Genomic DNA, 14508 nt, shown 5'->3' on the forward strand with positions numbered 1-14508 from the left:
ATCAATAAATTACTCCTTCCCCACCCCCCCCCCCCATTAGATTCAAACCCAAACTCTTGCAGAATGCAGGGGCAAGATTGTATTTCAGAGATGGGCCCAGTAAACGGTACCACTCGCATCTTAATTTACGACCCGAACTTGACCCATTGGTAATTCTTTCCACATTACATCTTGTTTTCTTTCTTAAAGTATATGTTTAGGTTTAATTATACACGGTGACATAATAGTTCCCAGCTTGTAAAATTCAGGTCAGTCTAATGTCAGCTGTAGTAGGAGGTAAACAAGTCTGGCTACTGGCTAACAGTACCACCAGGCCTAAAATTTGAAAATCGCTGATTAGAGAGTGGCCAACAGGTCAGAAATAAAATTTTTATTTGACCTGATGATGGAGACCAAAGGATTGAGTTTGAAGTGAAGCCCATCGTGCAAACCTAGTTCTGACTGAAAGGATTACAATCTAAACCCAGATGTTGAAAGTGAAATGGGGTGTTCGTGGGTTCTGCTTTTGGACTTATACCTATTTGCCTGCCCATTTTTACTTCTGATCAGTTTTAGAAACATTGACTATATTGTTTATAAATTTTATAATGTTGATATATTGACTTGCTGCTATAGGGCAGAAAAAGCAGCAGGACCATAGGTATGCACTGTCTTACAGCTAAGCAATGCTTTTATGACATGTGTGGTGACTAAGTGTGTAAGTGAAGATGTCATTCAGGAAGCAAGATACTTTGCTTGAAGTGAGTGATTAGCTTGCTGAAGGTGACCCAGAAAGTAGAAGAAAGTATCTCCCAGGCCAGAGCTGGGAAATGTAAATGATTTGGGGAAGGTTTCACCCTCCTTTGGGGGAAATGGAACTTCACTTCATGTGAAGGTCATAGTTTCCCATCGCTCAGTGGCACATGACCAGGGTGAGATTTCTTCTCTGGGACTTTGGAGGAGGCACTTACAAACAAATTTCACTTTCCTTTGTTCAGCTTTTTGTTTCAGCGATGTATCAAGATAATAATAATGGTGGAGATGACAATCACGTTTGGACTCAATCCTAGTCTCTGCTTGGTAACAGAGCCCAGTAAGACATTTGAGCTTGCCATCCCATCAGTATTTTCCCAGATAACTGACTCACTGGTGAGCTTGAAGAAACATGTCCTTTAATTAGGACATGTCATTCTCATTAGATAGGTGGCCACATTTGGTGATCAAAGCATAGAGGATGATGTGCTCTTTGAAGAGCTATGGAGAGCCTGAATCAGCTTTCCTTGGTTGCAGTCTTGTGAGGCCACGAGGTCTTCACAGCCAGGTCACTCTAAATCACTGTGGGATTTGAGTAGCTGCAGACATGAAGGTAGCAGGAGGACATCTGGAAACATCTCCCATCTTTTTCTGACAGCTTTCATTTACATCTTATCATCCCTTGTCATGGAGTAGATCAAACAATCTGTAGAATAATGACTCGAAGGTCAGACTGAGCCATTGGGTATTTCACCTGCAATTGTCAGAGCCTTTAGAAAATCCACAAACATACTTTTGAGAAATGGGGGGAGAAAATCTCATAAAGAGTTCTTTCAGCTGATGGCGATGGAAAGGAAGGCATGTCAGAGCTGTGAAAGTTGGTGAGAGATGCTAGAAGCAGCAGACTGGACATTTTTACATACTGGATGCACAACTTCAGATGATGAATGCCTGACATGCACGACTTCTGAAGAAGACAAATGCCTTGCAGGCCCATGATGGTGTGCCTGCATCTCCCATATTAACTGCACAATCTACAACAACGTGGTAGCAGGAATCTCTCTGGAAAGCTCATTTAAAAACTACAAGCTTACATGGTTCTTTGCTGTCCATCATCTTTAAATAGTTGGCTAGTCACCACTATCCAACCATCTCTTCCCATGTCACATGGGATAGCATATGGTGTCTTTCACATCTGGGAAGCTTGGATGGCTAACTGTGGGCAGAGCAGTTTTTTGATATAGGTACACATTTAATCTGCTGCACGTGCACAGATGTGGGGTCAAAACACTGAGGAACATTTTATGTTGGAAGGTGTTTGGGTAAAAATAACTGATTTAATTGGGTCTTTGGTTGTATACTGAAAACTATTTCTCTGTGCTGCCAGTGACTGTAAGGTTGTGTATAAGTTCTTAATAACACCATATAAATTATGTTATTTATGCAAGTTAAATTGAAAACTATGAGCTGTGTAATGAGATTTAACAGGTCCAGCTTTCTACAGCTAAGGCATTAGCACTGTTCCTTTGTAGGTGGGTTTCCAGTACAGTGAAGGAAGGGTTGCAGTAACAGCAATAGGAATGTTTTGGTCCTCTGTTTCCTGAGTATAGAAAGAGATGCTAAGTGAAATTTTAGAGTAGCTTCTCTCACTCTTTTAAAAAATTAGTTGTTCAGAAGAACATATATTCCAAGTGTAGCCAAGTGATTGCTTGAGGTGGAAACCCATGACCTGGCTGTGTAATAGAAGCCTTCTCTAGAGAAGGCTTGACTTACAGTGGCCTTCCAACCAATCCTACCATTAGACAAGCCTTGATGATCTTATATCCTGTAGTGCCAGGCACATCACAAGGGCCTGCAGTGGAGAAGAACCCAGCTGAGGACTGTGCTCTTCTGCAGCCTTCAAGAGAGGGCCAGAAATTGCTACTATTTTGGCAACTACCTAATTTTGTGGTACAGGATAGTGGGAAGAGAGAGAAAAGGACTATGTTCATGCCTGTACTACTTTGTTTAGTATCTAAAATCTTTCTGGACTTAATAGCAGGGTCCTTGTGTTATCATCTTGCTGGAATCACAACAGAAAAAAGAACATGGTGAGCAGCAGGGAACCACTGAGGTGGCTAAAAAGTGAGGAGTGCTCAATAAGCAAGGTCTGCAGCAACAGCAGCAGGTATCGATTTCATTGAGCTAAATAGTTTCTATGAACAAATTAAGTTATATTGGTCTTGTAGCCTTCTTGAATTATCTGGTGTTCAGTGCAGAACAGTCTTTGTGAACAGGCAGTGCTGTACACTCTGTGTATTGGTTCACCAAGTATATGGAGAGAGAGTTGAAATATAAAGTGTTGCAACATGGTAATTTTCTGAGCCAAAATGCATGAATAACAAGACCTCTTATTTGTCTTTCTTTTGTACAGCCAAGAAAGAGGAGAAATCAGAAGTTACGAGTGTTCACTGGTTTATGAATCTAAGGTGGAGAGGAGAACAGACAGTAAATTAACTGGACATAGTATGAAGCTACTTAAGATTAACAGGCTGGAAGAGATAAATGCACGATTCAGCACCAGCAGACTAGAAAAAACAGCCTTTTTCCAGAGTGTGGAGAAAATGAAGATGACTAGAAGCTTTCAGGAAGAAAAATTCAGTGAATCAGGTCCTGGAACAGAAGATAAAAAGGTAACTAACTAACTACCTTTTTCCCAAAAGCACTGCCTCATTCTTTTTTCAGCTAGTTAAGGAGTTTACTTTGTATATTTCCCAGTAGACTTGAAGTTTTCATTATCATCTGTGAAAATGTGTTGCAGCTGTGAGAGACTGTGTTAGGATCTGATTATTGAGAGATGCCTCTGCCCAAATTAAAGTGCAAGAGACCATACGCCAAAGTCAGTAGTATGGGTTTTATTTAATAATGAATTTGAGGTAGAGAGATAGAAATGGAAAAGAGGAGGGGGAGAGGGACAGATGGAGTAGAGGCTAGTCTCCACCTGTGGATCAAATGACATCCCACTGGCCTTTTTCACCCATGGCTTCTCAGTGGTGGAGGTCCTGAGGTAATTCAAAACTTTTCTCTGTTTATATGTCTTACCAGAGAAAGGAATTAATGTTCATTGGCTACACAGTTCTCTTATTCCATTGGTTAAATGATTGCCTCTTGACTTTTAATGACTACTTAGTGCACATGCTCAGTCTTTTCTTTTGGGTTGGTGGGTTTCTGGAGTTGTGAGTAGTTTCAATTTCCCCCTGCTGGAATTAATTTTTACCCACTCAGAGCTGATTTCAGCACAGTTGCTGAGTTGGCTTTCCTTGTGGCCCATAAATTCTGCATTCTTTGTGTCTATTTTCAGTGATACATTCTTCTCCCTGGGCTTCGTTAACATCATCTTCAGTCTGAGATAACACTTGGACAATAGTAACATTGTTATCTTATTTCAAGTTCTTGTCACAGTGGCTTAACTATTTGGGGGAGGGCTTTCGTGGTGGCAGATGCCATCTGTCCCATAACTTGTGGTGACCTTTGGTGATATATATATGAACAGTTGCTTCTTTAACTAGCTTGCCACACTGAGAATTTTTGTCTGGATGAATTACCAAGTATATTCCAACAGGATCTCGCCTCCACCAGGTCTGGAGTTAGTGCCACACTGGTGCTCCATTCTGTGCTTATCTTGTGGCAAAGTCCTTCTGTGGCTCTGACAGTATTTGGGACAGGCAACATGATCTTTAGGTTCTTACAGATTGGTTAGAATCTTTTAATCTTTTGTGTTTATAGAAGCAAGCATGTGTTGGTATTCTGGGGTTTGATTACTACCGAACTTAATATTCAGAAATTGTGAAAGGGTCGTGTGGTTCAACCACTCTTCAAAATCAGAAGGTAAACATGGATTTTGTTTGATTCATGTTTTGAAAGCATTTTTCCTGCCTACCAGCTTTGGAGCTAGTGGAGACTGAATGAATCCCATGGAAAGAGCAAATTCCCCAGAGGAACTGAGGCAGCTTTGTGCTTTGCTCACCACTACCTGGTGAGCATGGTTACATGCTGTGTGCCACACGTGTAGGGGTGAGTGTTGTCAGTGTAGCTCTGTTCTCCACCTGTCTCCAGTAAGAACAGTGTTGGGCATCGTGGTATGGGGCCTCTGGTAGGAAAATGACTCTGTGATCAGCCAAAATATGTTTAGAAATATCAACACATCTCCTTGTATTATAGAACTTTTTCTATGCAGGAATCTAAAGCAAACAGTATTTTTACTGACATACCATTTAGATAAGAACGGAGGAAATCCACTTTCAGTAGAATGAGAGATTAATTTTACATACCAATTTGTGAAAAGACGAAAAATTTTGTGCTGTGGGTGTTTGTATGCTGATTGTGCTGATATGGCAGAGCAGTTTTTCAAGTATTCTGAATATTTTTGTGTTCAGATAATACTCTGGAGCATTGGTGTAAAGTAAATTTCATGATGTTTCTGTTTGTATTATCAAATCAAGAAGCTGAATTTTTGAAACTCCTAATCTGTTGAGTCATTTTTGTTCAAAATTATTCCAGTCTTCAAGAAGGTACTACAATTTTTACTTTGGAAACGTAGGAAGAGAATTTTACATTGAAAAGAATGAAATCACAGCTCATGTAAGTAGGATGTGTGTTTTTTTAGAGAGTTTCAATTAGTGTTACAGTGACAATAAGAACTAAAAAAACCCCACAATTGTGTGGTTGGGGTTTGGAAGGCATTATTGGCTCTTTTAAGAGAGTATACTTCCAGTGTGAATATAACAAGTTGCATGGGTGAGGCAGCAAAACGTGATGTTTCTTCCATGTAGCTCTTTCTGTGAGCCTAAAGATCAGCAAAAAAACCGAGAGTCACTTTGCCAGTGTAAATGTATCTTAGTTTGATGCTGAGTTCCAGATAGTAGCTGAAAGTGTTTGGATTTTTTGCCAGTTTGTGTTGCAGAGTCTCTTCATTCGTTGTCTTGATGTTTGCTTCTTTAGTCTGATGGTTGGAACTGACTTTTTCTTAAGAGTGCTTTACGAAAGGGTAGTGAAATTTTGGTGGTGCAGTAGAGGAGAAAGGAATACATTTAGAAGATGAACAGCTGGTGACTAGTTGCAAGCTGGAGAAATAGCTCTGTAGTTCCATTTTAGCTCGTCAGTCTCCTGGGAACAAGACTTCAAAGGTGAAAGACAATCTAACTGAACTCTGGTAATGTACCTCCCCAGAGTGAGCCCTCCAGATATATAAATATTAGTTATATTTCTCCTTTTAAAATGTCACTGTTACACTGCTTTTTGTTTGTTTGTTTGTTTTAGGTGTCTGGGTTTTTTTGGGGTTTTTTTGGGGGATTTCTCAATGGGATAAAAAATTGGGCTCTGTCTGTTAATATTGATAAAAGGAAAACCAAGACCTTCCCTTAAAAGGTCTTAATGTGGTCTGCTGGCCTGATGAGCAGTTTTATTACATTGATCAGGAAAGCAAGAAGAGTATGTTGGCAGGAGATATATTAAAACTTGCCCAGGTGTATGTGCTTGTGTACGTAACTTCTGTGAGTGAAGGTGAAAGCAATGACAAATCAGTTCACTTAAATGAGAGTTGTGTTGGAGCTCAAGAGGCCGAATAGATGTCAGTGGTCAACTGTACTTGCAGGAGAAAATACTTATGTCTGAAACTACCTAATTATAATTAAAATTATCCACTTCCTCAAAACAACCATTTCTCTAGATTTTTTTTTCTTTAAATAAAAGAAGCAAACACAATTTTTGTCTTTTGGTACAGTATATTTTTGTAAAAAAGGACCCAATCCTAAACATGTCGTAACAGTAGTAATAATAATAATGATAACAATAATAATGACAATAATAATACTTTCATAGCTAGTGAAGGACTTCTATGGAAAGCAAATCCCTCAATCGTTGACCATCAAGGATGAGTGGTTGGTGCTGTAGAGCAGTAGTGCCGTCGGTGCCCTCTAGATGGCAGCCTTTGCCACCCCAGCTCTCTGCCGACCACTTCCCGCTTGGCCAGGGTGTCAAAACAGCTCGTGACAAAATTCCTCCTTATGTGTTCTACCTGTGCTTTGTTCAGAATGCCCTCTTGTCTCCCATTTCTACTGTTGGCAGCACATATATCTTTGTATCTTGGCTAGGTTCTGTCTTCAGTGAACGTGAAGTTTTGCATTAGGTTATATGTTAGCAAGCAAGAGACATTTTGTTTTCACGTGTGAGAACCAACATGAAATTAAAAGAAGACTAAAAATCTAGACCTGACCTGACCCATTGCACTGAATGGACACACAGAGATATCTGAAGGTGCTGGTTCAAGGGAGGAGGTGGTGCAAGCTAGGAACAAGCAGGTGTGAGAAGATGAAATAATTCCTTTTGACAACAGCACCCGTTTATGCAAATGTAAGTTGATTGTGAAACTGCCACACAATTGACCTAGCTGCATTAGATCCCCATGAGCTCCATGTTTTACTGCTGATGTGATGCTGTGATGGCGCTGTTCGCCATCACACCTGCTGTCTCTCCCCTCTGGCTCTTACCTGGGTAAATTTGGTGTCAGAATGCAATTCAAATAGTTTGATCTTGAATTGCTATCTGCAAAAAGTGTTCATGAAATTATTATCCAGTGTGGGTGAATAAAGAGGAGCCTGGGAGTTTCTGTAGTTGTGAACATCACTAATATGAAACAACCAAGTTGCACTCCTGTGAATCATGGAGCTAGGGTTTAAACACAAGTCACTGACCCTGAAGAATATAACTTTACAGCATTTTCCATGCAAGGCAGTCCTTTTGCTGGTATTCTGAAAGCAGTTTAAGGACTAGTTTATAAAATTTAGTTCAGCTAGAGCTATTGGATACCCTCGTTATTTGGTGTTCAGTTAAGCTAGGCCTGGGGATGGCTAATTGTCCTCTAATTTCCTGTTTCCTTTGAGTCTTCTTTCACCTCCTTCACCACCACCACTGTTTCCCTAGCGGTTACATTCCTTGCAGGTTCTGTGCTGGAAATGACTGTGGTGGTAACAATGCTTGTACAAGTTCCTTTTTCCAGGGGAGGACAGAGTCACGGCAATATTTCATACAGGGAAAAAATGATCACTGTCACACAATTATCTCCAAATAACTCTCCTCTGGTGCCTAACACTGTTCAAGATATTGAGCTCTATATTTTGAAAGAAACCTATTTCTAGTTTTAGAGTTTTAGTCAAGAATGGCTTTTTAACAAAACCTTGTAAGGGACTCAATACATTTGGAGTAAAACTTCTTAAATGAAGAAGAGATGAAAACCCTCAAGGCTGTCTCTACCCTTGAAATTGAAGCACCGTATTTAAAACTTGCCTTGGTATGGTCAGGAAATTGGAAGTGGACTTCAGCCAAGTTTGGGTCCATTTTGTTTTACCAAGCGCCTTTTCAGCTTGCTTGGAATGCTGTCATGAGATACTGCGCTGCCAACCTCAGCCTGGCGCAGCTTTACAGAATATCCTTTTTGTGGTGCCCTCTTCATGTCCCAAGTTCATGGCACTCTCTTGTCATGTGGCAATGTGTGTGTGCAATTCTGTGACTTCAGGTAGCTTCGTTTTACCTAATGCTCCCTGCTCCCATGCTTGTGAGAATATTTTTCTTTCTTAGGAAGAAAAAAGGGAAAACGTTTCCTGACTGAAAAAACCCCCATCACTACACTGACCTTTCCCAACATAACACTTACATACCAACTCAAAGCTGTCTTGAGACTGCTCTGGAGTCACAGAAGTCAGAAGCTGACTAAGGAGAGGACAACAGTCATTAAAATTTTTTAATCTCATGACTTGTTTTTCCAAATGATGTAATGATATTTGTAAGTTGATTTGTGAATTTTTATGACTTGAGATTTCAAGTGTTCATATTCTTTGCTTATTTACCTCTGATCAGGTAAATACCCAAGCAGAGAAGAAATGACACCATTTCTTCTTAAATCTTCAATGACTCTTAGTGCACTGTAATTATGGGCAGCTGTTGCATGGAAGATGTATAATCCTTATATATAAGGATTCCTTCCATAAATATAGACCTAAGATCTTATGTAGTAGTCCTTCACAATCCTTACATATATCTTTATAACCTTATCTATTAGACAATAAACCACAGCATGCTTTGTTACTCCAATTATCCTTTTTTGATATCTAAAAGTAAATTTCCCTGGGCTTACAATGGAGCTGGTAGCAGGATTTTTTTTTTTTTGTTACTTACCATTTCCAGTTTTAATACCTTGTTTTTAGTTGTTTAGAAATTTCCCAGGCTTTGTCTGCTTAAGCAAATATTTTCCATGCAGAATTTTCATCGCATTGAATTGCTTGGGAGAATTCAGCTAAAGCAGTCTATCTGGGAATTTTAGGGGAAAGAAGATACTTTTATGATAATGTTGAGTGTTTCACATCCATGTAGTTGGAATAACTTTGCACCTTCCATCCTTTGGATCAAGGAATCGATGGTTGGCAAGTGAGCAGTTGAAAGGGCAGATAGCTAGGACTCCCTTTCTGCATGGTGTTGGTTTGGATACAGGCGCAGTGGAGATACACTGCAAGCAGAGGAGCAGAAGAGACTGAAGACAGTAAAACTATGGCATTTCAAACTGACCTTTCCATGCACATGCACTGTGACACGTTAGGTTATTGCCTTGCATTTTTTCCCCATTTCTTGTCTATTAAAAGGAAAAAAAAGGTCATCAATTGCCTGAAATGTTAACTGCAAATGGATTGTGCTAACAGTTTGCTTTCATTGGAGAAGTTCTGGAATGTCAGAGTAATTGCCTTCAAGTGCGCGCAATACACATCCCATGTAGATGCTGCACCTGTTTCATGCTTGTCAGTGATCCATCACTTCTTTTCCTTATAGGTTCAGGGAATGTGTTGAAGTGTGAGATGGGATCCTGCGGCGTGTCCGAGCCTTGTCCGGCTAGGTGGTACTTACAGAGCTGGGGAGGGTTTTGAGGGTGCTGCCAAGTTGCATCTGCTAGAGCAGGAGAACTAAGTTAGTCAGATGATTAAAATTAAAGGGATGGATCTAATCCTGCAAAGAAATGCTGCCTGGATTGTAGGTAATTTCTGCCTTTTGGCTTCATATCTCTGGCACACCTTGTGGACTGTATTAAGCTGTGGAAGAAAGAAAGGGATCCCTGCTCCTGGAAATGCACAGGTAGTAGATATACTTTTAATAAATTAGATACGTTTCACTGCTCAGTATTGTTTAACTGGATGAATGCTGCTTGTGTTCGGATGTCACCAGTTAAACCTATTTGTTTTTTCCTGGAGCGGCATTTATTTCTCTCTTTCCTACTGGCAGTATCTAGGTCTGCCCGGCAGTAAATCCCAGGCAGATGATGTGCTTTTCAGGAAGGTGCATCTCTTCCCTTGCAGTCGGAAGGCTTTGTCTTGCCATTAAAACATCCTCTAGTGACCTCTACTGGGTGCAGTACAAGGGAGTGCCTCAAGGTTACCGTCCGTGGCCGTGGTGGGAGCAAGGTTATCAGCCCTTCTTGCTGGGGAACTTAGAGATCCCTCGTAAGCCCCTTGTTTTCCTGTTTTTATCAAGTGAATGTAGCGTTATCTCCCCAAAGAATTAGCATCACTTGTTATTACATCATGTTGCAAAGATCGTATGCGTGTTTGCTGTGGTTTCCCAGAAAGTAATGCAGGGATGACCCATCATGTGGTAGCTTGAGAGTTTTTAGAATTCCTAACAGGAAACAAGACTTAAACAAAAGAAATAAATGAGTTTAGAAAGGCAAAAAGGAAAACACTTCTTTCTAAAGTATCTCCAAGGACGTAGATTGCCAAAATGCTTAGGATTTTAATTAGGTTGCTACAAATGACATTTTTCATTCTTTCTTAGAAGAGAGCCACTTGCAGAATGTCAAAAGTGTTTTCATGACAAAGGTTTGAGGTCTGAAAAGTCTGCAACCTTACTTATACCCAGAATAATATCTGCAAGTATATTCTTCTAGTGTTTTCAGCCAAAAGTCATGACCTATTTTGTGAATTTATAGCAGAATTTTTCACACATAGTGTAAGGACCACCCAGGATAGTGATAAGGAGAATAATTGAAGTATTGCTACATATATCAGCACTCAGGATTAATAAGATTCACAAAGAAATCACCTGGCAAATAAAAAAAAATCGAATCTGTTATTGGTAGTTTGCATTTTGTCTGAAACTATTCCTGCACTCGCACCTGAGCTTTAAAAGGATTCAATCCTTTCTTTATGTCTAGCTCATTAAAATTTTGTGTTTTCTCTTGAGTGAACTGTAATTTGAAATGAAAAATAAATTAATTTAATTCCATGTATTTTCTGGTTTTTAAGACTTAAAGCCAGCAAAATACATGGTATTTTGTAGCAAGAGAATTGTATCCATTGCACTGTGAAAAAAACAGATTTTAAAATACCCTGGGGTAAGACTACTAGACATTGTTTTCTAGTCCTTGTCAGCACTGAAGTATTTTATCCTGAATTTGGCATAAGTCAGAGCTCTTTGCCCGTTTTGTTGCACATCATGAACCCACTTTTGAAATTCAGAGTGGTAACATCTGTAAGACTTTTTTGTCACTTTTTTGTCAGACTTTTTTCCTTTTTAAAATTTATTATTAATTTTATTTTTTATTTTTATTTTTTAATTTATTTCTCTGAATACGGTACATTTGTTCTTTTGAATTAGAAAGTCCTTCGTGAAGTGCAAGTTTCCCAGGCTGCCTTGTAAGTCCTCATACACAGAAAGGTGGCATGGACTCACAAGTATTCCAAGGGCAGGGCAAGTGTCCTTTCCAGGAACTGGAAGTAGGGCTGTGCCCAAGCAGGGACTCCTGGGTAACTGGAATACTTAGCTTTGGGAGGAAGTGAGCCAACAGCTGCCTGAAACCAAGACTGTTGTGTCATCTCAGGACCCCATGGCATGTCCATTCCAGACTCATCCTTCCTTCTTCCTTTCTAGAGAAGCATTGTTGTCAATTGCAAAAAAACAGTTCCTAGAGCTCCCTTGTCCCTGTGCATGCTGATATGTGTCCCAGACCTGTGAAGGTTTGGACTGCTGTGATGAGAAAGGCTGGTGATCTTCACCAGCATTCGTATTTTGAGAATGGTTCTTCCTTGAACTCCCAAAGTGAGGAAAAACGGGGATCAGATCAAAAGAGCTTTGTGGATCTGGCACATTTTTCTGTGATTCTGGTGAAAATATGGGTTTGGCTTCCTAAGAGAGTATATAGAAACAGTGCTGCCCTTTGGTCATGATGCTCCTTCCTCAAAGAAGTGCTAATTGAGAAAGAAGGTTTTAGAGTTATAACAAGTAACTAGCAGTAAATCCATTTTGTTTCTGTGTATAATACTAGAGCAGAACACTCCTGCTACTGGGAGGTAACTGGCCTGTTGGTGAGCCTGTGCTTGATCAGCAGGTTGTGAAGGACCTTTGGTAATAATTACGTGTGTTATTATGAGCAAGCAGAGTCCCTAACTGGGATTGTGTGAGGCTTAGTACAGGTCACATCCACCCCACAGAATTCATTGTCTGAACAGCTGGATAAGGGAGAAGTGAAATGGGAAACAGGTACAGACATGAATGAAGGCTATGCTGAGGTCAAGCTCTCAGTCAGTGGCATCTGTGCTGAGACATCTGCAGTATGGAAATGAAATTGCTGACTCTGTCTGGTGTCCTCTTTATGTGGCTATATGCTGGGATGTGAGGGGAGGCATGCCTCAGAACCCTCAGCCTGCTGGAGCTCAGCAGTTTCATTGGTGCTGATTCCTTCACAAAGCTACTGCACACCATTTGGTCCAGGATCTAAAATTCAAAAAATCTGTGGCATCTTCTAAATATCTTCTTTATTTTTCTGATGTTCATTTACATACAATTCACTTCTTCCTCACTCTGCTAATTCTCCTTGGTTTTTATTTAGATCCTATTAATACAGTGGTTAGAGGCTTATTGTAACCTTTGGACTATATGACTGTTAAAACATCTGAAAATCAGATCAGTTTCAGTACAGCAAAGGCAGATACATTTTTCTGTGTATAAGATGTTGCATCTTGTCTATCTTCCCTTAAAACCTTTATTACCCTGTGTGTACGGCTTAGCAAAGAATTCTTTTGGCCATAATAATTCAGAGGTGTCTTGTTACAGATTAATTACCCAACCAATTTGTAATACACACAGAGGTCCAGGGAGAGACATTCAGACTGTCCCTGTGACCTTTCTCTTCTGGCATCCTTGTGCAGTGTCCTGTGGACACATTTAGCAGAAGTCACGGTGCAGTAAAAGTGACTTTCCAGCACTGAGTGTGGCATGAGAATTCCAAAGAAGGGCCCTTGCATGGGAGAGGTCACATTTCTGTTATCTTGAACAGAAACTTCACATGTAAGGAGCATTTTAAGGGGTTCAGTATCTTCATTTTTCCCCTTATATGGACAACCTGATGTAGTTCCTGGTGTTTGGTCCTTTTGTGTCCTTTTGCTGAAAATGTTTTTTTAACTCTCTTGAGTTAAAGAAATTGCTTAATTGCTTATATTGAAAACATAAGTTAGGCATGCATTGTATAGTATGTAAAGGAGGATTTTTTCAAGTACTATGTAGACAGGTACTTTTAAGTGCTTATTTGACATTTACAAATTAAATTCTTGAGAGAAATTAAAATGAGGCTTTATAATATGACCTCAGGCTAAAGAAAAGGCATGGGATGTGGTTATAATACGTGTAAATTAATTTGTCATTGACAATAAAAAGAGTATTTTTCCATAGTTCCCTGTCTTCAAGGCTAACTAAGCAGACATACAGGTACACGAGATCTCCCTAACACCTGGACTAAACAGTGATAGACCAGATATGTGGGCAGATAGGTTTAATTTCAGCTATGACCCTACCTAATTATGACTCTGTCTAGTTTACTTCATATTCTAATAGTGACTGTAATAGTTGAAGATGATAGAGAAAATCTCTGCCTTTGAACTTAAGTATTTTGCAGGAAGACAGCAAACTGTGGGGTGATTTCCTCTTGACCTTTGATGCTCCCATAGCCTTTATTATCATCACTACATTTTAAAGGACATGTTCACGAAAGGAATTATTGCTTTATCAAATCAAATATGTTCTGCTGTCTTTCTGAAATAGACCTATGTTTGGTAATTCTAGATCTGGAGCAATTGCCTAAAGCCTCTTGGTCTTGCATAATGGAGGCATCCTACATTCTCCTATTTAAACCTACCCTATGTATTTCTTCCATCTCTATCTTGGCAGGGTTTTATAATGGTTTTGTAAGAAGTCTATTCTTTAAGTATAGAAATGTACAGTATGGAAATGTAACGATGGTGAGAGCTTTAAAAAAGCTTAGGGGTCTAAACATAACTTCATATAGCATAAGTAAAATGGAAGAATGAACAAAATTCAGAAGATTAGGACAAATGAATAGGACAAATCGACTAAAATGATTAATTTATTATTCTGTTTTAGTAACTTCTAATCAATTAAGCTGTCCTTTTTTTTCAAGACAATATTCTATTCCCTAAAATGCATCTTTCCAGCATTACATCCAAGATCTGTATCTTTAATCTCCCTTGTGTGTGCACATTGTTTTTAGTTGTATAATAGTTCACTGTCTGTTAAAATAGAGAAATGCTGAAAGGCATGAATTTGTCCAAAAATTTAAATTGGGCAGGTTTTTGAAAGCATTTTCTCTTCCTTTTACTGATTCTACATGCAACTACTGCCTCTCCTGCCATTGTTAGTTATTGGGCTTATTAAACACAGTATTTACACCACTTTTTTTACTTAAGG

The 14508-nt window shown here is 39.5% G+C and overlaps 1 protein-coding gene across 1 annotated transcript in view; it reads left to right on the forward strand.

Annotated features, from left to right (window-relative positions):
• The first annotated feature begins 3187 nt into the window (after positions 1-3187).
• The window catches only part of MYLK4 (myosin light chain kinase family member 4), a 63560-nt gene continuing 52239 nt past the window's right edge, over positions 3188-14508 (forward strand). The window contains exon 1 of the mRNA XM_063401263.1: positions 3188-3404. Coding sequence (XP_063257333.1) covers positions 3240-3404 — 165 coding nt within the window. The 5' untranslated portion in view covers positions 3188-3239. The remainder of the gene's footprint in view (positions 3405-14508) is intronic.

This window comes from Prinia subflava, chromosome 1 (genome assembly GCF_021018805.1).
Source record: "Prinia subflava isolate CZ2003 ecotype Zambia chromosome 1, Cam_Psub_1.2, whole genome shotgun sequence".
Classification (NCBI taxonomy): Eukaryota; Metazoa; Chordata; class Aves; order Passeriformes; family Cisticolidae; genus Prinia; species Prinia subflava.